At 36.0% G+C, this 27,629-nt stretch overlaps 1 protein-coding gene across 3 annotated transcripts in view; it reads right to left on the bottom strand.

Annotated features, from left to right (window-relative positions):
• Positions 1–2,341: 2,341 nt before the first annotated feature.
• LOC133530109 (RNA-binding protein fusilli) overlaps positions 2,342–27,629 on the bottom strand; it is a 128,262-nt gene continuing 102,974 nt past the window's right edge. Inside the window, exons 7-16 of one of the 3 annotated variants that reach the window (XM_061867943.1) lie at positions 23,181–23,291; positions 21,477–21,609; positions 20,724–20,861; positions 19,723–19,938; positions 17,680–17,841; positions 16,992–17,072; positions 16,039–16,155; positions 15,437–15,521; positions 7,909–8,049; positions 2,342–7,083 (exon numbers count right to left, since the gene is read on the bottom strand). In XM_061867943.1, coding sequence (XP_061723927.1) covers positions 6,920–7,083; positions 7,909–8,049; positions 15,437–15,521; positions 16,039–16,155; positions 16,992–17,072; positions 17,680–17,841; positions 19,723–19,938; positions 20,724–20,861; positions 21,477–21,609; positions 23,181–23,291 — 1,348 coding nt within the window. In that variant the 3' untranslated portion in view covers positions 2,342–6,919. Of the gene's footprint in view, positions 7,084–7,908; positions 8,050–11,019; positions 15,522–16,038; positions 16,156–16,991; positions 17,073–17,679; positions 17,842–19,722; positions 19,939–20,723; positions 20,862–21,476; positions 21,610–23,180; positions 23,292–27,629 lie in introns of those variants that run through there. The other 2 variants (XM_061867944.1, XM_061867942.1) reach the window with 2 other exon arrangements.

The raw sequence follows: 27,629 nt of genomic DNA on the forward strand, positions 1-27,629 counted from the left end.
ATCGATAAAAATACAGAAAATGATGCACTAGGCCTATAAATAGATTATACGTAACACTGGTAAGGACTGTGATCAGACGGGGGTTGTGATGGTATATATGTGGGTTTACACCATTTTTTAATGCTTTTTATATTTTTTAAGTCTGTAGCGTAGTGTCATCAATCCGAATTTTGCTTTGTACGTTTGTACCGAACAATTTCCAGGTTTGGTTATACGAATTTTTAAAAACGTATCGATCAGTGGTCGAATATAAAAATTAAGCTGTCAAACATTAAGACGTTTACCTAACCAAATAACCTTCATAACTTGAGATAGTGGCGCGAAATGTTGCAAAGATTTTAGAGAATTTAGTTGGAAGTGAAAGACCTGATCCAGGGCGTCCGCTAGCTGGCGCGGTTACACGTAGCGGGTGAGCGGGTTAACGAAAAATAGTATGAGCGGCGCTAACTGGCGCGGACGCGTGTGACGAATTATACCCACACGTGTAAACGCTAGCGCCCGACGCCCTTATACCTAAATCTACAGATATTTATGGACGGCATCGCTGTTTTATCTATGGAGTTGCTTACGCCTTAAGCTGTGGTGTCCGTTTACCATATATTGCTACTATTGTGTTTTTAAACATTCGTATAATCATGCCCTTATATTCCTGCCAGCTTAAGTCTTCTATTCTTATAAATCGGTGTTATAACCACCTAAGTCTCAAAATTTAAAAAAAGACAAAAAAGCAAAATTCAACTTTATTTTTACATTACATTTGATTCAATTTGCGTTGTAATGTTTGGGACTTAGGAGGGTGAATGTAGCAAGTGTTGAACTCAACGCGAGCGAAATATTTTTGTAAGTAAGTAGTGTAAATAGTCACGTCGTAATCATCGAATATGTAAATTGGTCATTTTCACATGCGTGTGTTTCATGGGTGCGTTAATATAAATTATGAAATAAGCAATGAAAATTAATTCAATGCCATTCTTTAAAAAAAAATCTTTCTCCAGTCAGTTCATATGGTTTCGTCGAAGCCAATATTGTTGATGGCTAAATATTGGTAAACTTTGGAATTTAAATATAAAATCTTCAGTTGTGGTAAATATTAATTCATCTCAAGTATCCGCTTATTTCACGCGCCGATGAAACAGATATTTCGAGAACTCGCCTCGTACGACCTAGTATAATTGTGACTCGGTAACTAATATTGCATGAGTAAAGTGCACAAGAAATAAAAATTAATTACAATTGGAATTAATTGTTAACTATGGATATCAATGTTATTTTAAAGATACTAAAGATTAAAAGTAATTGATAGTAACCAATGATGGACATCAACTTATTAGGGTTATGCATACGCCATATTGCGGAATTTCACTGAAACTAAATTTTTCATACTAAACTGAACTGTCACCCTATACATGAGAACATCAGCGCCCTCTCGACAATGATCATATATTTCTGGTCGAGCTTTAACATTCTATTTATTAGGGAGTCCGCTAGCTGGCGCAGTTGCACGGAGCGAGTAAACGAAAAATAGTATCAGCAACGCTAACTAGCATGAACGAATGCGAGTGCGACGGATTTTACCTGCAATGGCACCCGCGTGCGCTCGCCCGCTCCGTGCACCCGCGCCAGCTAGCGGACGCCCTCACCGTACCTAATCTTTGAATTTAGAATGAACTGTCCATTACTGGTTCCACCGCCCTAGAGGTTACAAATGATACAATATACTGGGTCTCGGTGGTATAGCAGCATCATCAAATTGTCATAGCGTTTTTCCAGTTGTTCTTTATAACAATTATAACTTGTTAGGTTTACTTAAATTTAAGGTCTACATTATGTGTCATACTAAGTGTGGTGACGTAACGAATAAAAGGAAATTATGTATGCGAGTGTTTTATTTTAGCGAAACCTTGATTAGTTCATACAGTTTTAACGAAATTAATCCCTTTTTACTGTTAATGACGCCCCAACGAAACAACATTCAGGTAAATAGTATTAGGTACACGTCAAGAAACTCGAGAAATATTAGACAAAATTCTGCTAAGTCCTTATCTACGTCTAAACTTAAAGAACATTTAATGAATCTTGGTATTTTACGTGTTGCGTATTTTTGGGACCGTCGACCGGGGCTTGGGAGTCAAAAGGTGAAGAATTTAAGGTATTAAAGAATTTAATTATGAATGTACGGGATATTGAATCCCTACAAATATTAATATATAGTCTATAGACTATAAAAGTTTTTTTATTAACACAATTAAGATGAAGAGACAGCACCTGACCACCATACACATGCACGGTGAAGGTTAGTGTAGAGAAATGTGTAGGTAAGGTACCTAACAATAAAAATGCATTTTATGATGGATCTATATATATTTATCGGAACAATTCACTACTTTGTATGATATGAAACCAAACAACTTTTGGCATTAAACATCGAGACATGTCTAATTTCTAACATTGCACGTTCTAATTTGACTAAATCTATCTAAAATACTAAAAGTAACACTACGACATCAACAGATTTATATAAAAATCAACAGAAAGTAGGTAACAATTTCAAAGTACCACTTCCAAGGAAAAATATTATTATGAAGTGGCACTTTCTATAAAAAAAAGTAACAAAATTATAATAATTACAATAGTACTAAAGATTTTATATAAAATAGTTCTGATAATAATTTGTATTAAAAATCTTTCAGATCTCAATAAAATAATAGGTAACACAGGTAAACTGCAGTGTAATTATTATAAAATAAATGTTATTTGTATATGTAATAGCAATATGGGTCGTAATATTTAAAGTTGTACTATTATGCACTACACTTTTTCAAATTTGGGATTTTTATCAATGATACCTATATATTATATAACTATAGATTGATTATACTACTCTGTACATAAGGAGTACAAATAAAACTTCGATATTTATTTCATTACCTACGAATGAACCGTTTTTGTTGATTAATTTTCGCACACCATTCATCTTTGTCATAGTCACATTAAACTAATTTTACTATTTAAACACACGTGTTTTTTTTAGCCACTCGCGCGACCTGTGGAGACCCAAGGTCGCTTTTCTCACGCACTACAGTACGAGCAGCGTTCACGACCGCCGGGCTTCGCTTGCAGTTGCGAGCCGCTGCGCGCGCGCTGAGAGAAGCAGTTGGACGAGGTCTTGCGCTGTCGTTGTACGCAGGCATAGTGGTGTGTTTGGATTTGGGCCACCTAACACTTTAAGCCACAAACAACACGAACTCACAACATGAAAAATGTCGTGCGAGTTACTAAAATAACGCGAGTTTAAACCGTAAAATGAGTTTAATGATAGTATGTCTCACGATAGTTTAAATTCAATTTGTAATACTCGCTTGTCTCTTTCGGTGTGCGAGATCTCGTTAGCACGTGCACATTTCTGGCTTGCCAAGGCGCACAATATACAATCAATGTACAATTTGTACAATAAGGTAAGCGCTTAAATTCTGGAACGCCTATCTATAACGTATCTGGAGACATAATATCATTGATTTTTGTTATTTCTACTTATAATCACGAACTCTTTCAATCCTAACAAAAGGAAATAATGAGTGCAGTGTACCTACAACTTTAAATAAAAAGACTAATATAAATTAATTTGTTTTGCCATGTTTGAATTAAGTACCTAGGAAATCCTAATGAGCCTATCTTTCAGTGAGTTTCTTTAAAAAACAAGATGTAGGCTATATCTACATAAATAAACTTTTCAAGAATCTTATATAGGTCGATTAAGGTGAAAATAGGACATAAGGCCTCAATAGTTTTTACAAAGGTAATTTATGCATGGATACAAATTATATGATGAATTTTATGTTATATTTTGTATTGTTATTGTATGAACAACGATATGCGAAAAGTACTATACTCATAATAAATATATATTATGTCAAATAACGCTGTGAAACAGTGGGCCTCTAAGTGAAAATCGAAATTTCGATATCTGCTTCTTTATCGCACGAATATGGAAGAATAACAGAGTCAGATAGCGAAATTTAGATTTTCTATTTTCGTGGTAGGTCCTCAGAGCTGTGCCATAACGCGAGGTAGCTGGACCGTGCTAGGTGCGGTTCCCATTGGTGAACGCATTCCTATCGGCTTCCCTATAGCACTTAACTTACCTAATTCGGTAACTAGCAACAGAGACGCAGTTACTTTTGACACGGTAGAGTAGAGATATCTGCATCACACTTGCATATACGTATTGCTGGGTCCCTGTCGTCAATTACTGCATTAAGTAAGATGTGTTAAGCGTTAAACGCATAAGCATTGTTAAACATATTTTTTTATCGTGCAACGCTCCTACCATCAGCCTCGGCTAGTGCTAAAGCGCTTTACACATTAGGTCTATTGAAAAAAAAAAAAATTATGAAAAACTGAGCCTTACAAATCCGAACTTTCTTGGGGTCATACTCAGACCCGTGAGCATTCTCCACCCTACCATTAAAAAAGATGTCTCAAAATGTCCGTTCCATTACATCACTTTTTAGTGTGGATTTTTTTCACTTGTACTTGTACGTGACGTAGGTAAACTAAAATTTCCATACAATTTTTTTGCAGAATTAAAATGATTCTGAGTTCGATGAACCCAAAAAGAATAGGATCTGTGAGATGGTTTTCAATAAAAAAATTTAAACGCTCAACCGCTATTAATACCTACCTAAAGTGGCCTACTAATTACCAGTTCTCCGGACGATATCGGCCTGTCGGTTATTCGCGATTATCAGCTTTTGCGAATAACTGACAGGCCTATACCTTCCGGCGAACTGGTAATCAGTGGGCTCCTTAAGAGTCTGGACTGCGATAAGTAGAATCATTTCTTTAGGATCCTACTTAGGATGCCAGTTAGGACAACTGAATTAAATAAGGCGTGTGAAGTATTTCTTTCAGCGACTTTGAGGCCAACCGTATTTGTCTCATTGTCATCAATAGTAGAACAACAAAATACATACACATAAAAATGACGTTATAATAAGAAACATTTAACAGAAGTAAAATAATTCATTTAAAATAATATGTGGTCATGATAGCTTCCAACGTCATGGTTTAAAACTTAAAAACAACAACTACTGACCAATACTTAAAAATCAATTCTTTCGAAAATGTTCATATATAAAACCATATATGCAATATTGCTTTTTAGAACTGATTGTAATTTTAACGATTTTGAATGTAACTAACAACAACTACTGTCTAATACAAAACATAATACATATAATGATAACAAATGAAAATTATTCGATCTTAAAATTTCATATTAATATCATTTTTATATTAATTTAAGTCATTAAATAAAGTTATTTTAACGTTTTTTACAAACTTTCTCACGTAACGTTTATTAACGCCATATAATAACGATTTATTATTGTGTCTAAACTTTAGTTATTATAACTATCACAATAATTTGTGACGTACTTAAATAAATACAATACTATTTTACAAAATTGGAAGACATTGAAGATTATGTTGTTTATATTTAACTTCTAAATTAGATATTATGCCTAGTAAATTAAATTTAATTAATGGCTAATATGATTTAGGATTGTTTTATGGAAATCTTTTATGTGTTGATGATTATTCCTGTATTAGCATCAGGGCGATCTAAAAAGTATAAGATAAATCGTTTTCTTTACAAAAAATAGTAAAAACAGTCAACACGATAAAGGAAATAACTATCTAATTTCTAAACTACACAAGCCAAATACATATAACAGTTTCTAGCTCATCATGAACATGATAAGCCCAATCAGTATTTTGGCAAGACAACACCTGTACTTTACCATAAATAACGAAGTCAAATCTGGCTTGGCAGGCTCAAGATGTAAACGCCACTTGAGCATATTGCGATTCTTAGTCTAATGAGCAATGTTCACTTAAAACAACACATAGTCTAAGTCTTATGTTTTGAAGATTCAAAATCGTTTTAAAATGGACTTAACCAAGTATTACATGCAACTTTAATCCTTTTATTTATACAGTGAGAAAATGCTCAAGTAGGTGAAAAATCTTAAAAGTATGGCCTATTAACTAAATTCTCGATTTATTTAGCTATTTCTAATTGAGCGTTGTCTTAAACTAAAAGTCTAGTGTATAATAGATATTATTTTGATAACATATTTATTTGGTTTATTTTCTACAAAAATAATTAACAAACAGCACCGTTTATATATCACTGCGTTTCGTTGTTTTTAGATTAGGATATTATACAGAATACAAAATAATATGTTAAAAATATTTGAAGAGTGAGAGGAACTACGCAAAGAGTTTAATAGATTATTACAAAAGATTCATAAATAAGATATGTACTTACTTATAACATTGTTATAGACTTGCACGATTTACTTTTTAATGTAAATCGTTATATCTGCATAAGTTAAAAAATATTTGTAAAAAATCTTGCATACTGGTACACTGCCTAGGGTTTGCACGACAGATCTGAAATGTATGAAAAGATCCGCAAATTCGGATCCAGATAATTTCATACATTTCGGATCCGGATTGCAAACCCTAGTCCCAACAAATGGTTATAAAAAATAACAACAGATATAGATTTTTTGCGAAATAACATTGAAAAAAAATGCTAAAACGTAACGTATAGCTTATTTATAAATAAAATATATTTTTAAATAAAAATAATATCATAATGATATAATTATTTGTCTCAAAATATCACTACTATACTTGAGCCATTAAACTATTATTTTGTTAGAAATTGATGGCAAGTGATGTTTTACTTTCTGTTGCATAAATATCTTAAAATACAATTTTCAAAAACATTTAAAACTAAGCATCGCTGTCAACATATTAAAACAACACGCGTGCTTGTAACGTTAAAAAAAAAAATAATTTGATAAACATCATCAAATAGACTATCGAAATGTTTAAAAAATAAACTTCATTATTTTTTTGTTGTGTTGTGATTGCTACGGTCTATAGGTCTAATTAGTTTTGAGCCAACAAGATGCTTGACTAATTGACCATGTATATGGGCCATTCCGGACACGCCGCGGGAGGGGGGATGGGGAGGGGGGACCCGCCTCCAACTGACACCACATCCGGCATCTGTAAAACAATTAAACATAGGATTTAATTTCCTTTAGTCTCTTTCGAAATTGATTTTTTATAGTTAGCTATGAAAAAATAAAATAAAAAATAATGCAATAGCTAAAAGTAATAATTTTTCATGTGATTGAAACTGGGCTTGGCTACGGTAACTGCTTACTCTCAAGAAGGCTGCATGGTTTAATTTAATGCAACCGACTTGGTATAAAATAAAATATCAGCAGCTGGTTGATTTTTCGCTCACCGTTCGTGCGCTTGCAAAACTCCGAGTGTCGAGTATACTTATATTGCTTGGCAAAGTTACACACACACAACACACAGTAACAGGAGTGGTCATTTCTTCATACAAACGTACTCGACTGTTTCCTCTCCGTGGTTTTTGAAGCTAGTGCAATGATTTTTTACACAAATTATTATTATTAATATTTGTGTCGGACTGTTTTGCTCTTTTTGATATTTTTGTTTCTTATGGCGCTAGTGCACTTCAAAACCTAGGCCGCAAATAGAATCATGGTATTCAAAACTGAAATCAATTAGCCTAAAAAGCAAACAAGTCCGACACAGATAATTTCATTACCATTTGGTTTTCAAAATTTCATTACATTTGCTGGTTTAATTTTGGAGGAAAAACATCGTTTTTATGAGATATTTATCCTCCTGTATCCTCTTAACTTAAGGTACATATTTAGATTGGATGCGAATCCGCACGCCGCCACGGAATGTGAGCGAAACCGCGTTATGAACATACGAGTATATAGGCTTATCCCGATCGCAGCGTGCAGTTTCGGATTGATTTTGATATAAAATAGGTACAAGAACTCGTACAAGTGTTCGTTACCATAGTCTGCGGATGGTGAGGCGGGTGGTAGTAATGTGCGGGCGACACAGGCGGCGTGGGGTACCCCCAGTAGACCAGCGGCGGCGGCAGCGTCGGGCCCATGGTCGGGTAGTAATATGTGAGTGGCCCTGTGCATAAACCTTTATTCAGCATGCTTATATGTATGTCATATCATATAACGCCATATTTAAGTTTATAGGATGTGAAACTATAAGAATTCAATATGATTTAAGTTTCATAATCATCAGACTATATGTATATAAGCCACTTCTAAATAAATGCTTGTTGTTTTTTTTTTTTTTTTTAACTGAACTAATTAGGATTGTAGGTTTTGAGACACATCCTCCGGTTTGTTATATACTAAACTTACTACAGCACTAAGTTATATACTAAATTATTTTAATTACTCTCTATAATATAATGGCCTACTAGTGTAGGCCATTAATATTATGAACATAGCTAGGTTTAGTCGTAAAAATATTCATATTATATTACAAATAACTAATAGCATTTCAAGGAAATAGATGAGCACTCAATGCTACTCAAACGAAAACTTGACACTTCTGAATGCGCGTGTAAATTACATGACTTCGCAATGGTCTAAGGTACTAACAACGTAATAACATATTTATTGAAATATTCTAAGTACCTCAGGGCCTTGGTTCATGGTTTATGATTAATAAATTCGGAAAAATATTAGAATATATTTTATAATGATTCTAAAGTTATATTTTATGTTTGCGATTACCAATGGAGACGGATCATATAATATTTCGAGTAACCATTGAAGTAAATAAACGGTACACAGAAATCATGCAGTTTTGTTAGTCACGCAATAACTACTAGGTACTATATTTAGAATGTATGATGTAATTATATCAATTTTCAGATTTCATGTTAATATTTTAGTATAATTATATAATATGTCAAATGCTATTTCCCAATAGGACCCACTAATGTATTTCCTTAGGTGCTTATAGAGCCCATATAAATAGATATGTAGATATTTTTTCTTGTTGTGAAGGTTACCATGTATAACTGAGAGTTTTTGACTCTTATTCAATAAAAAAATAACATTATACGACAAGAAAAAAATAAAAATTCTAGTACCGTTGTTCGATAACGGTAAATAACGTTATGAACCAAAATCTCTCAGATAAACATTAAACGTCATTGCGTAAGTAACGATACAAAGAGACATACACAATGTATGTATTAAAAAACAAGATGAACACTCACCATCAGAGTCTCAGTACGTTAACAGTCCACCAAAGCAGTGCGCAACTTACACCAATCTGTTACACACGGCGCCGCCGACACCAAGCTGCGGACTTTACCAGACTTATGCTTGCCGAGTACCCTACTACGACCTCAGGTTAACTAAAGCTAAGCATAAATACTTTTCCGTAATATTAAGAGATTTATTTGTCTGCTTGTTTTATGACGCTCCCAATTTTCCCAGAAAAGAGAATATGTATTAAGCTGAAACGCGGGAGGATATACAGTAGATGAGAATCGTAACTGACTGAGGAGTACGGACTTTTTAAAAATAATTTAATGATGTATCTTTTATTGGAGCCATTGAAAAACTAATCACCGAAAAAGTCACGTTTCGTTTTTACAACTCAAAAACAAAATCGTGGAAGAAAATAACAAAAACATAAATTATTTGGTATAACTTGAGCTTACTTCAAAAGAACCGGTAGCAAATTGAAAAGCAAAATCATTAAGCTGAGGTTGTAGTGCAATAATAAACAGAAGGAAACTTTGTTGTGAACCCTCAACAATGTATACTTACTTCTTCAGCTGTATGCTACACCTGGCCATTAAGGGACCCTCTTAAATCCATTATATTAAGCACAAAAACATTTCTTCTACAACACACTAAGCGGAGATCCCTGTTATACATGTTTATCCATCTCTGTCACCTTTACATGCATTCGGAAGCAGGTCATGTAAAGGCAAGCATAGACTGCGACATGAATAATGTCAGTCTAGTTAACTTTGTGACACGCCGCGTTATTATAATTCAAATATGTATTGGTTTGGCTCAACTTTATAATTTTGCAAAATATCAGAGGAGAATGTAATTTCTTAAATTTTGCAAAATATATTTCTTTATTTAGTATCCGTTGAGCGACTACTGACGTTGGAATTACGCAGTTTTCATGCAACATAATTATAGATATCATTATTTATATCAAACAGTAAATGAAAACAATCGATGTAATTAAAACATCAGCAATTGTACCCACCACACAAAACATAACATGGACAATAATGTCGTAGTCTAGGCTGGCCTTAATGTACGTATTATCATTTATGAAACCTGTGCTTTTTTGTGAAGGAACCTTCCCCCGGAGACTTTTTAGCCAATGTTCTAACTAGGAAGTCTTTTAACACAAATATTCATGTCAGTCTGCATGATCCTCAAATAAGTCCAGAGCAAATCAAGGAGCCGTAATAATGTTACATATATTTAGGTATATAGGCATTATCTACGGGTTACTAGACTGCAGCAGCTCTGTGGTTGGTTAATTGACCTCAATTGGCCGGTCAATCAGAGAGCTCAGCTTGTTAACTGCCTAGTTATTGACCATAAACATAGTTAATTTAAGCTATATGTTAGGGGAGGACGGGATGATTGTGCTATTTGAGTAATGGCTCGGTCACCTGTGAAGGGAATATTTTGTGATATATAACCTGCAAATGGATGAAGATGTGCAGTGGTTTAAACATTTTGTTCCGTGAACGATTGTACATGTGTAGTAATGTGCACCCTAAAGATATTTGAATATACGGTATAATGTAATTGTATTCCATAAGTAGATACCTAAATCTAAGATTGTGTAGGTACTTATATCTACATGCCTGAAAAAAAAACCGATAAGTATTATTTTAATATAGCATGGTTTGTAAATAAAGTGATTATATAGCAGTGAGATATATAACGTATGTTAGTAGAACATATACTGACGTCAATTTGTAGGGCGAGGACAAGCCAAGTGTGTTAGACCCTTCACAGTACCAATTCTATGGACACAAGCCTACGAAGAAACAAAAATAGCACAACCAACCAACCAGAGAAACTTGCAATATCACGAAGATTATCGCTTTATTTAAAAATACGCAATAAACTATAATTAGCCAACTATAATAATTATAATAAAAATCAATGCGATACTAACAAGGTGATTAAAATTACACGGAACGCCTTAGTTCTACTTATTGATGTTTATGAAAGTAAAAATAAAAGCTAAATTTCCGTTATAGTGATTCCAAATATAACTTGGGCGTGATTCAAAATTAGCAAGAAATAGCAACCGATAACCGAAATTAAGCTTGTATTTTTAATCATTAATAATGTTTCCGTTAAAATTAACCGTTGATTTAAACCGTTATGCTAACGAGAATTCTACCTATTCCTCACACCACTTCCCCCAGTCACTGTTTAAAAAAACTATATTTCAACAACTTTTTGCACTAGATCGTTTCATATTACTGTGTTATATTACCCATGCATCTGTCTTCATTATTTTTAAACTACAAGTTAAAAGTTACTGAATTTCATGTTAGTACATAACATTGAATCAAAATTTCATAAAAGTTCCAAATACGTATAAGAGCACCACTTTACGTAACTAAATATGGAATAATTTTATTTTAAGAATTTATAATAAACCGATAGTTTTAAAGGTCGTTAGAAAACATAACTTTTATTAATGTCATCAATAACGCAAAAACATTTTTATAGCACTAAAAAGATCGTTGAAATATATAATTCGAAGTGAAAGCATATAAAGGCTCAGAATAGCAGAAGAAAAAGCTGTGGATATAGCGCTAAATGACTGGGGGATACCCGAATACCTAGTCAGGAACGAGCATTATGGTCTCGATAACCGTTATCTTGGTAAATTGATAACGCGTTAAAGTTATGTAGTGTAGACTTCTACAAGAGTAATGTTAATAAATAACTATTAAAAATGGATATTATTTTAATAAAACATACGAAATATGCCAGTTCAAATATGTATGGATACATAATTACTTCTATTAGTAACATAAACGTTAATTTTCTATCAGTAAAAAACGATTTCTATCATACATAAACATCACTTTAAAATGGAACTTACCAAGGAAGGTTAAGAGACCATAACACCAAGTATAGAACCTTGTACAATTCATTGAATATGTCGTTGTATCCGGCGGCTGTGCTGTGGAAAACGTTCACTCTACAAAGCGAAAGACACGTCGAGCCATGCAACCCCGTCCTTAAAATAATATAAATTAAGCAATCCATGCTAACCTTAGATCTATTCAGAAATTATGAACCACTAATCGAGTGACAAATCTGCCGTTGAAAGTACTTTAACAATAACGTTTCTCTGTTATTTTTTTAAGGAAATTCAAGGAATCTGATAAATATAAGAATCATGTTAAATGAGAACACATTCGTTTTTGCTTGGAACTGAGGGTTCAAAACGACAAACGGTAGAATTGTAAATAACCGGTATACCCAGTGTTACACTCTTTACATTAAAAAATCACAGAAAAAACGTTATTATAATAGTCACCGGTCTCGTACAAAACGACAGTTTCAAAAACTAGTGATTACCAATATCTCGAATAGAACTCTACACGATGGGAATGTCCTTCATAAATATATATATAGTAATGAGTGCAACTTACCGATTTACCACAAAACATGCCCATTTTCCAAAACACGACCCCTCGGATACACCAATTAAGTTACACACTTCATCGCCATGTAAACAATTGCATGGTATACTTAGTAGGTACGTATAATATATTATTCATTATAATTTTGTTTAAAGCCAAAGTTACAATGAAGATCCCTAAACAAATTTTCATTGACATAAAGTATCCTCTCCTTCTTACACATGTAAGAGTGAAAGGGAAACTATTATCGTACGAAAACTTGAACCAGGGCAATTTATCAGTAAATACATTTTAGAATGACAGAACAAATATATTAGCCTTTCCACCATGTGAAAGCCCAGGACCTATAGTGATTGAGGCATGGCAACACCATAGACAACATGACGTTAATTTAAAGAATACTAAGTTCATTATACAGGTCACCCAATTTAGTACTAAATTCCAAAACTGAGAAACTTTTTATTAGTTCATGTTTGTTTTGTAACGTTATATTTTGAGAGAAACGTTATCAAAACGTGTTTAATTTTTCGTTATGACACTGCTAGCAGTTATTGGAATTTCGTACCAAACATCTATTGATATTTTAATACCTTTTAAACTAAGTGGTGTGAGGTAAATGATGATGACATTAAGCTTGGTATCTATGCAAAAAATTGTTAAAGTGAATGCGTCCTGGACCTGGAAAAGGAAAAGGAGGAAAAGGAATCAAAGGAAAGAGAGATGGGAATAGCGATGCTTCACCTATAACTAACGACACGATAAACCTAATATAAAATTGCTGCTCGAATAACCAACTGCGCTAAGCAAAATATAGGACGTATTTTATAGATAATAGCTACGCTTGTGCAAAAGCATCTTAGCAAAAATTCGAACTCGCATAGAATGTATAAGTATAAACAAAATATGATTTACAAATGCGAAATGTCGCAGTATATACTAGACACTTAATTTTACTTAAATTGATTCCTCGTGCTAAAAACGCAAAAAACACAACATCTATACAGACGTCTAACATAAAAAGTGTATACTAACCACAAAAGTGCATTGTACTCATAAAAACGCAAAAAGTACCAACATAAGTACATAAAAGATATCAGCATATTTTTTCAGACTTCTGATCAGTCTCTAAAAAAATTGGCAAAAACTTTGTCTTTAAATCATGGAATGTCTAAAGTTAAAAATAATCACATTTTAACTAAGTAATCATACTTACTCTAACTTGTCATAATATAAACAACCTCTGGTTTTTATAATGCTCTACCATCTCGGCAAATAAAATTCATTCTATTATTTGGACATTTTTATTTAACCTTACGAATCGCAAGTAATTGATCAGTCATTAATTAATTCACAACTCTGGCTATGAAAATTTGCCAAATGATATACCAGCGAAACGTATTTGACGAAATGATGGAACATCCCTTACTAATATTCTTATATTTAATTGATTAAAACACGATGATTCAACAACATTAAAGTCAGTATAAATTCAACAAGAACTTGATTGTAGTAAAGTAAGCATTTAACGTAACGAAAAGCTGCTTTAATAACTGCCGTTAAAAATAACTGTTAATTGTTAACATAACTAAAGATAATTTTGCGTGCTAAGTTCAAAGTAAGGAGGACACATATTTATACCTACAATTATCTCGCTCTTACGAGTTCCAATAGAGCTTACGAAATAATGTGCCGGGGACCAAAAACCAAACCTCTATTTATTTTGGAATGCATCTCCGAAACGCGTCAAACTGGTGTATTTAGTCTAAATCCATAGCTGTCTTATTTTAATAAATTCATAAAGCTACAATATCAATAACACGGACACAACACTGTTAAACTTTGAGCTTGGTTTACCCTGTTTCAACGAATTGTCGATAATTTTACGACATTAGTACCCTAGTACTCTAATATAAATATTCATCATCCTATATTGTTGTTATTAAAATGTGAGATTTTTTTTATTTAAATGTACTTAAATTTTACTTAAATCCGGATAAAATCCAAGGCACTGTTCCTTAGTTTAACAATAAGTATACTAACCGTTTAAGTAACCGCATTCTTCTGCTATACAAAGCGCCTTAGATCATAAAGATAGTATAATATTTTTCAAAAGTTAACCTTCGATACGTAGTGTAGCAAAATTTTATATTAATAATCAAAACAACAGCATTTTCCTTTTTCATTTCGCTCTCGTCAGGTAAAATATCTACACGTATTCTAAAGCGAAACTTTCCTATCTCTATCGTCTATCGTTTGACGTTAATATTGATATGTTATAAAGAAACACTAAACCTAAACTCTAAACGCCAGGATAGTACGGATACATGGACTGCAGCATTGAAAAAGTAGCCGGGAACGGCGTAGTCATAGTCGGAGGTAACGCCGCCGACAACGCCGTACCGTACCCGGCCGGCATAGCTGCCGGCAAACCCGCTTGAAGCGCATTCGCGTACGATAGCATCGGGCTTGTGTTCGCGTAGGAGAATATAGGAGTGGACGTTCCGTAGGATAGCCCCATAGGGAGGGATATAGAGGGTGCCAACTGAGGCGGTAAGTACTGCCGCTTCGCAGGAGGCGCCTCTGCAGTTTGAGTAAAAGCGCGCTCATAAGACCTCTTATTTGTGATCGGAACGACCTGTTGCGGTAGGAATTGTTGGAGCTGATATTGTGGCGCCGGGGAAGGAGAGCGGATTTGGTAAGTGGGGAGCACGGGCAGCATGGGCGGACGCATGGAGGCGAGGAGCAAGTTCTCGTGTTGGCGAGCGAGGAGGCTCTGGTGGGCGATGTGCTGCGCGAGGATTCTCGGCGCGGGGGGCGGGGGGGAGAGCAACGTACCGGGCGACAGCACCTTGGGGGACGTGGCCGGCGTCGCGCCGCCCGTCAGCACCAGGTTCATGTCGTCGCCGGAGCACTGGAACACCTGGGAATAAGGTTTAATCGGAATATTATAATGTATTTAAAAAATGTGAGTAAATTAGTTAAGAACTTAATTAATCTTAATTGGATTGATTCCGTGTTGTGGAAATTAACTGATTGTTTTGTACTGTGTTTATTTCATACACATATAAATAGGTACAGCTTACGCCAACACACATGTAACGGAATTAACTTACAAAGCGGACTAACTTTACACACTTTACACGTATCACAGTAGAATCAATATTAGAATTAAGACTGATTCCAGTTCTTAAATACATATTAATAATTTTGTTATTTACCCATTTAACTTTACCAACACAAATTGCTTTCACATATAACCTGACTCGTTTTTGAACTGACTCTTAAGTTGTTCGAAAAATAATAAAATATAAATTCGTTATTAAAAGTAACGTTATACAAGAATAATAAGCCGTTAACGAATTATAAAACAAAAAAAATGTTATTTAAATAATAACTTCGTTAATAACTGTTTCATTATAACGGTATACGTTTATTACCTCAATGTACCGCTGCTTCTTGCCGAACGTCATGTACCGGTGGTGCTTCTGCTGCGCGCACAGGAACGCGCTCGTTTCGCTGTCCATCTGGATGAACGCTTCTCCGCTCGGGTGACCCTATAAAGACCTTATTGTAGCTCGGGTTTTATTACAAACGAAACAACCTCCGAAAATCCGATTTATGTTAAGATATAAGATAAAGATAATCTGTCTGCCATTTAAAATTAAATTTATTACCTTCTAGTTTATCATACCCGTACAACAAAAATAGGATTTGATAGGAGAATAAGGGACACTTGCGCCACCCAGGGCTAGCCATTAACTCGAGGCTAACCGGTTAAACTGGGAGTTAACAGTACAATTTCGCCTTGGGTTAACGGTTAATTCCGAGGCTTACCCAGGATTGGTGCAAATGGCCCTAAGAGCTTTAGCGGAATTAAATTATGATTAAAAAACCATAATTGTATTCTTAATTCAAAAATTTATTCTGCAAGTAGGCCTCAAGGGCTCTTTTACAATTAACGTTTTACCGTTAAAGTAACCATTAAATTAACGTTTTAATCAGTAAACCCAATAGTTATGCCTTATGGCATTATTCATAAACGCTTATTAAATCTAACAAGCCTTTGGTAAAACTTTTTGCAAAACTTATTATTTTTTTAAATTGTATGAATTTTGTTAATTAATTTATTATATACCTACTTGATTGGTATGATGGTACTTGATCAAGTATGGTATATTTAATTACTATTTACAAATATTTAAGAACATTTTTTATATAAATGTTATTGCTAAATTATACTATTTTACCACTAAACAAATAAGAAAAGATGTAATTGTACTGTAGTCATAATAAATATCTGATTGATAATTGTTGATTTTTGTTAAAATAACTTTAGTCTTGTATACATTGTTAGAAAGTCTTATAGTTTCTCAATACGAACTCGACTAACCTGTGCATTATAAACCATATGGACGCCCTGAACGACGATATTCTTCGCGAACTCGTCCAAGAAAGTCAGGATGTTTTCAACCTGCAAACAAATTGTAATAATAAAAAAAGAGAATAAATTGATAGTAGGAAGCCTCCTACGCTAACGAGCCACATATGCTTCATATGGTAAGCCGTGTAGTCTTACGTAGTCCTTAGCGTTGCGGGTTTCGCCATGTACTCTGATTCAGTGGTAAAAAGCGTTACCACCAATATTATCAGTCATAATATTGCTCCCACGCGTTGTCGTGAATTTCGCAACCTTTCACGATGGTACCCTTCCATCCATCGCGATCTGACGTGAGCTCTTCCCAAGTGTCCCTATCGATGTCAAAAGAGACCATCACACGTTTCACGCAGTCCTTAAAACGCAGCAACGCGTCAAGGTTCTTGCCCGAAAACAAACCCACCTGAAGTTGTTGCCGACATGTCTCCCTCCTTTAGCTGCCTTTGGCTTATACAGCCACGCGAGACTTTGTCCCTCACATACAAACGCTGCATAAATCATGTCAAGATGCTAAAAGCCTTATGAATATCGCTTCCATTGCTGATTGCTTCGCTTTAAGCATTTGAACGACATGCCTGCACGCGGCTATCATCGTGAACCGTCAGTTGACGTGTACGGCGGTAAAGGAGCTAACGGGCGAGACCTGTGCTTCGTAAGGCAGGCCGCGGAGCCGGACGCAGTCCTTGGCGGTGCCGGAGGTGATGACGTGCTGCGGCACCAGCGCCACGGGCAGCAGGCTCTCGGCGGGCGCGGGCGCCGCCGGCGTGCTGGCCGGCGTGCGCGGCTCTAGCGAGCGGTTCAGCACCTGTTGGATAAAAACATTTCGTGATTATCAAATTGATACATTACGATTATTATTGTCTAGAAAAAGCATTTTTTTTATAACCTTGTAAGGCCAACATATCAAAATTTTCCTATATCTATTTTGAACCTTGTTGTGACGTATAAGTTGGGAAGAATCTCGTTTGTTTCAAAATAAAAGAAATGCTACTTGCTTATAGTGTTACAACCCATTTTTTACAAAATTACCTGTTATTTAGTCCTTATCGTGTCAGACCTAAAGACCTACCAAGAAATACTTACTTCCTTTTTTTGGCTAGCTATGAACACAAAATGATTTCGATCAGACTTTTCAATAAGTAGTTGTTTCTCATACTATCTGTTTTATAGAGTGAAGTGAGGCCTTAGAATCAACTATTAGGAGTGCACTTATGTTTGTATGTTACATGTTTATTAGGCGATATCTTGAGTTTTCTTTATTCAAATTAAAGAAATTTGGCAAGCAGGAAAATACATAAATTCAAAAAAATACAATATTTTAAATAACGATACGAAATGTATCGGCGGCCCGGTTGAATTTGAGGGCTCAAAAAGTTCTCCAGTCGGTTCGAGTTGCTAGATAACCTTTTGAACGCCAAGAACACCTAAAGCCGTCGTTACTAGTCGAGCCCACAGCGCCAAGGACACCTATAGGTGTCATGGCGGACGCTGTCAAAATAACCTTCACACTTTCGAGTAAGGTTTACATTAGCTCTCTTGCGCCCGGGAGCTTGGCGTTGGAGTGATATTTGTGTTTATGACATAAAGCGTTCAAATGGTTAAATTATATACTCGTAATTTTTCTTATATGATCCTTTGCGTACGAAGCACATACAAGTGTATGTATTATTTACACGACTGCACACTGCGGTGTTAGTATTCGATAACATTATGTTCATGAGCGCGTGTTGCAGCATTAAGTATAGCTATCGATACGTTATCGAATGAGAATTGCTTGCCGATAAGAGGATCGTTTTAGATTCTACACCTTGGGGTTTGATTCAAGGAAAGTTATGGTTTGCTTTACTATTTTTTATGTTTTGACACCATGGGACGATTTTTATTCATACAAATATTTAACCGTCACTGAATACCTAATTGAAAAACCAGGATGAACCTTCAAGTTTCAAATTTTAACTTTTGTTCGGAGCATAGACAGAGTTATATTCTTTAGTAAGCAGCTAATTTAAATAAAATCTTTTAAATTGTTTCAATCTCTAATAAACAGTGTGCCAAGTATATTTAGTAAAGTACTATACAAATGTCAGTTAAATGATGAAAATAAGTGTCTACGGCCGATAAGAACTAATGAAACCGTTTAAGATACATCGTAAGTACCTAAGTGGCCTCTGGATTTGATTGGATAGTGGCTTGGGCGAAGCAATAACTAGTACTTAGGCAATCACTAATCAAAATTTGATGTAATTAACAGCATTTTCCATAAGTTTATACAGGAAACAATGCAAGTGGGCCACTAAACTACTGTCGTGAATTGCGTAAATTGCGTTAGGCTCCTTGAAAACAGTACGAAATCGTTGCCGGTAGCGCAGCCATCTTCCGCTTCGTTTCTAGATGAACTATATTTTAAAATGAAGGCGCTAAAGGAGTCTTGCCAAGCTAGCATCTTAAACCCTTTAATTTAAACGCTTTATGTCATAAACACAAACATCACTCAAACGCCAAGATCTCGGGGAACTAATGTAAACCTTACTCGAAAGTGTGAAGGTTACTTTGACAGCGTCCGCCATGACACCTATAGTTGTCCTTGGCGCTGTGGGCTCGACTAGTAATGACGCCTTTAAGGGGTTCTTGGCGTTCAAAGGGTTAAGCGGTAAATTTTAGGGCACTATAGAAATAGTATAGATACCTGTTGAACTTCAGCAGTCGTTGACCTGAACAGCTCGATATATCTCTGCCCGATCAGCTTCCGATGTCGTGACAGGGCTTTAGGCGAGTCCTCCTCCTTAGAGAACAGTACGAAGGCATCGCCGGTGGCGCGACCATCGGCTCGTCGGACGAATAGGACGCCTTCAGCGCCGTCTAGTACTTGGACCGGGTCATCGCCGGTTGAGAAGAAGTCGAGCTGGGAAAGAAACAGTTGTTTAGACTTTAAAAAACAATGACATTACAACTAAAGATAGGTTATATACGTTCCAAAATTAAAGCGCTTACCTTGTACAAATTGTACAAGTTGCCTTTAATCGCGCCTAGGCAAGCGAGAAATACGCACGTGCTAACGAACTCCCGCACACCGAAAGAGACTAGCTCATGTTTAACAATGAGTATGACAAATATGAATGGAATGCGAAAATTAATCAAAAATAACAGATCTCTTCCTAGGTAAAGAAATAAATATGGAAGTATTTTTTGTGCTCCTTATGTATAAATATAACCTATCTATAACAGGACTGTCAATTTGATTGTTAACTCTACTTTTGATGGTATCTGGATGATGAATCAACTATTTCTTCTTTATAATCTGTCCCGTCAGCCAGTCAGTGGCATTTTGTTAGAAAAATTCCTGTACCACGTCATCGTGCTTGGTAGATGGAACACTGTGGAAAGGGCTTATAACTCCGTCTCCGTCGTCCGTCTGCCACAGAAATGCCTGGTTGGTTAATTGAAATGCCATAAAACCGCAAACATGGCAACTAGTAACAATCAGGTCTCATGTTTCACCACTGTGACAATTGTCTACAATAGACAAGAAATAAATTAAATAATCATTTATTTCGGAAATATGTATGTATGTTTTGACGCTACTTACTGTCCTTACTGGGCCCGGAATTATACGAACATTTTCTGAGGCAGATATCAATTGTACAGCAAAAAGTACCAGGAGATATGAAGCTACAAGGAGTTACTCACCACTTGCGCGGGAGTGGCGTCGTAGGGCAGTCCGCGCATGCGCACGATGACCTGCGCGCCGCGGGAGAGGAACGCGGCTGCTTCGCACGTCGCGCCGCCCGCCACCGACAGGAAATCTTCACCGCTCGCCCGGTACACCTGACAAAATTCATTAACCATTCACCACTTAAATAGTTACAAAAAAAGTTTTACTAAGCTAAGTCGAGGACAGACACACTAAAAGTATTTGATATTACTTGTTGCTACCGAGCCATTACGTCAAGTGGCCAGATCAAAATATTGTGCAGTCGCACTGAGGGAAATCCATATGGTTGTCATCCCCGTCATATGGAAGATTAGCCGTTGTGGTGGTCCGTCCGACCTCTATATGTCTATGGTTAGAAAGAGGGAATAAAACATTTAAAATCCAGATCGCAGGAAAAGCAGACACTGGCAGGTTGAAGCCAGCATTGTTGAAAGACGATTGGGAAAATTACAACTCCAACACTGCTTCGTAGTTCGTCTAATACGCAATCAGATCCGCAACTGCTGTACACTTTCCGCCCCATCTTCTTGACTATCGACCGTAGCCAGCATCGGTCTCGATGGGGGAGTAGTGTGGCGGTCTGACCTCTTCAGCTATGTAGAGTTTAAGTAAAAGAGAACGACGAAAACAAAGAAATATAAAAATAAATTCGCACCTTTGCTTACTCCAGTTCTGTTCATTCGCGGCTAACTGGTAATTCGACTGGTACTTAGGTGCGGTATGCTTACCTCGATGTACCGCGGGCCTATGTGGTGTTTATGTCTCTTGAGCGCCATGTCGCGGTGCTCCTGGGATACGAAACGCACTAGTGCCTCGCCGTTCCGGCGGCCCTGGGGGGATAGGCAGAGCGCTACTCCGCCCCTGCAAACAATAATCAAGGTTAGGTGGTGTAGGCTATTCATGGCAGTTTTGAGGTTCAAGGACACATAAAAGCCCTGGGGACCGATTTTTTGATTTCGAGCTCCTGATTTCGTATGGTTCCCTTAAATACTGTCTCCACTACAAGGCATTTAAATTCTAATGATAGAATTGAAAACGAGTGGTCAATACCACTAGATTCCAAATTTCTATCGATCGTATTTAAAGCATTAGCATGTCGCCGTTTTGCACAGATTTTCTAGTGACGGAATGGGGCGTTCGAAATAAAAAAATCGCAATTAACGCGTTAACATCAATTTTTAACTTTCACGGTAAATGGAAAATTCAGCCAGCAAGATTAAACTCGCAACCTTTTGGATCATCGATTTAGTCGATAAATGTAACTGAGCTTCTAAAACTTGCCTGAATTCCGGTGAATTTTTATATCATTCTAATGTTAAAAGTCGATAAGTAATTGGGCCCTCTCTATTCATATTCGTATAACGACAATGCGATAGCTGTTTTATTCTTCTTTATTCGTTAATATTACTGGGAATACTTACGTAGTCCGTTAGCAGGAATCGTATGCTTTTAGAAAACAAACAAATATTTAATTGAAATTAGAATGATTTTGATTACATTATCGAAATAAAAATAATAATCGTTAACAAAAAAATCTGGAAGGTAGATGAATATCTGTGCCTCCATCAAAAGCGCTGCGGTCCATCTAACACATTTATTTCGAACCATCGGCTTTTTTTTTACTACCTCTAAATGTACATAGTTGATTGGTTTTACGTTACGATGTTCCAAACAAAAAACAAAGCTATTTTTCGCAATAGGTAGGAGGACTACCTATATTTAAACAAGCGATAATAAATATACAAATGCTACTGGTAATACTGGCATAGATAAATAAGAAGTAAGCATAGAGTGCTCACTCCATACATCAGTTTTGGTACCAAAACGCTAATTATTTTCGAAGTCGACATCTACTAGCATCGAGTACCGCTACTTGTCTCGGGTGTCGGGATTGACGAAAATTGTATTTCTCAACAATTTCCAACTAATCAAGCAGAAACAGTTCAAAATAGAGTTCCGGTTAATCCGGATATAATATTAGCTGAAAATTGTTGAGCATTAGACTTTTCGTTCGTCGCAACATCTATTGTCAAGTAGCAGTACTGATAATTCCGCTACTCGATGCTAGATGTCGACTACAAAAATATTAAGCGTTTTTGTAAAAAACTGATATATGGAGTGAAGACTCTATGCTTACTTCTTATTTCTCTATGCAACTGGTACCTTATTTGAGAATAGGAAGCGGGAGGTGCCGTGCATTCTTGAAAATGGGGGGCCAACGAAGCACAGCTCTTCATTAGAGCTGGCGCGAGATTTGTATTGAACTGTCAAAATTCTCTTAAAAAATCCACACCAGCATCAATATGAGAATGTACTACTACTCCAGTAGGATAGTTTTAGTTATTATTAGTTACCAGGTAGTTTAAGTCTTATTTTTTTTCTTAACTGTATGTATTGTATAACTGAAATAAACAATATTCTATTCTACTTACTTGGCAACATTGAGTCCTCGGAAGAACTTGGCGATGTCCTGGTCGGAAGATTGCCAGGGCAGACCCCGCGCGCGCACTATGCAGTTGCCGTCGATCTCATCGTCTTTTGAACTGCAACAAGAACATGTTATTTATTACTAGTAGTTCACCAAGAACCTTGCAAGGAGAGACCTTGCGATACACTAACTTCTTAACCTTCCGGCAGATGAATGTCTTATACAGGGGAAAAGTGACCAAGGCCTCCAGATCAGCCACCTGCCGCGATAGCAGAGGACGCTGGTTCTGTTCCAGCCGAGATCATTGGAGGCCTTGGTCACTTTTTCTTAGTATAAGACATTTATTTCAGTTTATAATATATATAGTAGTGTTTCTACTTGAAATAAAAACGAATTAAAATATTTTCTGGAAATCATTTAATTTGGTCTAAGACTTCTAATACATGTTCGAAATTAAAAATTTAATTCTATTTAAGTATACGAAATAGGTATAATGGACCTAACCTAACCACAGAATAAATAATAGTACTATCGTATAGACATGACACTTCCTACAAAACCGAAGTTTGACAGCGATTCAGGGACATGTCATGCCGTCTCTTTCTAATGTTGGGACCGTCCCTTTCGGCTATTTAGGGTTATCAAAATTCTATAAGTAGGTATGTGATTATTTTAGGCAAAATGTACCACGTTTTTCGGTTGTCTATATGAGTGATATTTGGTAGTAAAGTCAACCTTTATTTATTTCATTTCACATGCTCTGAACGTGGCTCATTGTTAATATATCAATCGGACTGAAAGTAATACGTTTCTGCCTTAGAGCGTTTTATTTTAAAAAACCGTTTTTATCTTTTTTAACGATGAGCATTGAAAACTAGGTTTTATCCATTCGACTCCCGATTTCATTAAATAAATACCGATTACTTTACTTCAAATGGTAATTGAAAGTACCCTCAAAAATTAGATAAAACTCGTCCGTAACGGGTGCCTTTCTTCCCTTGGTTAACTATCTACTATTTCCATAAAACAGCACATATGTACCGTTATCAACGTTACCAACTTACCTACTTTACATTTCATCATTCTTTATCTTAACATTTATGTCATCATTACTTTTATCGACAAAAGTTGACAACGACCGATTACTGATCGAATGGATTTAAAAATCAACACACTTTCATCGAAATTACCTACTTGGCACCGATTTTCTTATCAAGAACTTTACAGTCTTAAACGTTATCGAAATTTATTTTTGTACCTACATACTTACCTAGTATAACATTGACAAAATTAAAAGGACATTCTCTAAATAGGAAACTCGTAGGAATATGAATTGCACTTTTGTCTATACATTTGTACATGATCTACCCCAATGTAAACATTTTACTCGACTGCGACTTAACCAGAGTAAGGTAATGGATTTAAGTACTGAACACTGCACTTCTTCTTCTTCAGGTACCATATCCTCTACGGATGTCGGCTACCACAGTCCGGAACTCTTCTCTATTTGCAGTCTTTCTGCCCAGCGTGGCAGCGTCCATTCCCGTCCAGCTCCTAAGGTAGTTTTTCTTTTCCCTCTGCCTCTTTTCCCTTCGATTTTTCCCTCTATTATCCCCTTAATAATATTATATTATATTTGCTATGTCTGTATACATGCCCAAAGTAAGCGGTTTTTCTTTTCATTATTGCACGATTGGCTCGAATTCGTGTGCGTGACACCGCTGTACTGGCCCCATTCTTATTGCCCGTAAGGCCCGTCCGTGCTTAGATATATGTCAATGCCTATACCGTCGTCCATCTAGTCTGGACCGTTTCGTAAGTAAACAGCAGCTCGCGACAAATGCAGAACAATGCCATAGGCTGCGCTAAGAATGAGTCGTAAAAGCCGACCTCGGACCGATAACCACTGCCAGCGATAACTTAAAGTCTTAGCTAAATCTTAGGGTTTACGTTTCGATTCTAACGTACTTAGGTAGTAGGGTTTAGATAAATAACGACCGGTCTAGCCTAGTGGGTAGTGACCCCTGCCTATGAAGCCGACGGTCCCGGGTTCGAATCCCGTAAGGGCATGTAATTGTGTGATGAGCACAAATATTTGTTCCCGATTCATGGGTGTTTTATATGTATTTAAGTATGTATACCTATATATTATGTATATCGATGTCTGAGTACCCACAACACAAGCCTTCTTGAGCTTACTGTGGGGCTGAGTCAATCTGTTACTTATATTCAAACCAAGTAGCATAAATGAGTTTTACTTTTAAAATACTGACGTTTATAATTGAATATCTATCGAATAAATTTACACTAGGGTCTCAGATTGAAAATTCGTAAGACGGACACGTGACCTGATCGAAAAACTTTATGATAGTTCTAGTAATGATGATGGTGTAAGAGTCGCTGAAATTATGGATGGAAGTTGATTTTTCTGAAAGATAAACTTTTTAATGTTAAATAATTGTAATAGTTCTGAAGTGTTAAATTTTTAATGTAATATAAATTGTCATGTTTGTGTATGATAGCGGAATAAATGAATATTGTATTTTACCACTTTTATACTGATAATTAAAACAATTCGTGCAAAATTATTTCCTAACCATTCCAAAATATCAAAAATGTACAACGTTAATATTCAAGTTTTCACTTCTGCCGGCACTCCCAGAGTGCAACCCGTTGTTTTTTTTTATGTTGGTTTAACAGATAACACAAAAAAATACAGAGTGTAGACTCCAAATCGGGAAAATCAGATACTAGTAGAGATGCTTCGCCTCTAAGGACCACGAGTTTATTTTGGCTGGTTATTACGGATACTCTAAACTACACTTCAAAGTATTGAGAACGGGTCACGTTGTTCGAATTTAATTTCCTATATACATTTATAGAAACGCATATTGCATCCACAATTTATAGAAACTGACAAATTTTATCATTTTGTTTACCAACCGGTTAATATTTATCCTTTAAAACACCTCTTTTTTATATACCACGACGGTGGCAAACAAGCACGGCCAAAAACTGCACGGCACGGGCAAGCATGGCAAGGACGGTGGCTTTGACCTGAAATAGGACTGTTTAAAAACCTGTACACTCCTTTGTTGAAATCCCTATTCCTAACCTCGGGAGGCAGCTCACTCCACAACCGGACCATTATCAGCAGTGCATGCGCATCCTTTTGGGTTGTATTGTAGGGTGAGCGGTGTGTAATCTTTAGGTATAGTATCGTTACTATTACCACAATTACTACTAGTATTTTGACCGTGAAGTAACACAATTGAATAGTTCTAAGTGCCTAGATTATGATGATGACAAAATAACTTAACAGCGTCATTATGTACATTCTTACATCATTGTCATAGCAATCGACGTGTTGTCAAACAAATAGGAATCATACAATTCATACATGTTGGAAAAGGTGAAAGGAAATCACATTTAATGTTGTTTAATGTTTTGACGACGACCGGTTTGGCCTAGTGGGTAGTGACCCTGCCTACGAAGCTGATGGTCCCGGGTTCAAATCCTGATAAAGGCATTTATTCGTCTAAGTACCCTCAACACAAGCTTTATTGAGCTTACTGTGGGACTTAGTCAATTTGTGTAATAATGTCCTATAATATTTATTTTTTTGATGTTGGATAAATACACTTTTATCGTATATTCTTTAAAAAGCTAGGTAAATATGTCTCTCTATTTTAGCCGCCTAGTGTAAGTTATGTTTTGTCCAATCATTTTAATTCTAAAAATTAATTTAAAATAGTATTTTAGAGCTGTTTGAATCATAACTTTATGTCAATTAATTACATTTTAAATAAATATGTTTTAGTGTGGGTGTCTGCCTCGAGTAGAGTCTGTGGGTTTACTCAGGCCCACGGTGTAATATGTGTATAAGACACTTGTAACACTTGACAACCACTTGTTATCGTGTGATCGGGGGCGAGATTATCAACTCGTTATTTGATAAGAACTCGACGACGACGAACGACGATTATCCGTTATCGCTGAGTAATACTAAATTTCTTAAATATAAATTCATTCTTCAGATTTAGGTATGTTTTTTTTATGATATAGAAGGCAAGTGTGCAAACGAATCGTCTGATGGTAAGCAATTACTGTCACCCATGGACACCTGCAACACCAGAGGGGTTGTAAGTATGTTGCCGGCCTTTAAGAGAGGAGTACGCTCTTTTACTAACGATTTGAAATCATCGGGTCGTATCGGTTCGGAAATACCGCGGGCGACAATTCATCCCACAGTTAAGCCGTACGAAGGAAGTTTCTGGATAAACATACTGCTAGCCATCTAAGTATTAATCATGTAACGTCTCACCAATAACAATTGACGAACTGGCAAGGAAAGGTACCCAACTGTCCGGTTCCGATTTAATTTATATTTATATATATTATGTTATAGAGTAGCCTCAAAATAACAGACACGTATTTTTTTTAGCTGCCCAAA

Source organism: Cydia pomonella, chromosome 22 (genome assembly GCF_033807575.1).
Source record: "Cydia pomonella isolate Wapato2018A chromosome 22, ilCydPomo1, whole genome shotgun sequence".
Classification (NCBI taxonomy): domain Eukaryota; kingdom Metazoa; phylum Arthropoda; class Insecta; order Lepidoptera; family Tortricidae; genus Cydia; species Cydia pomonella.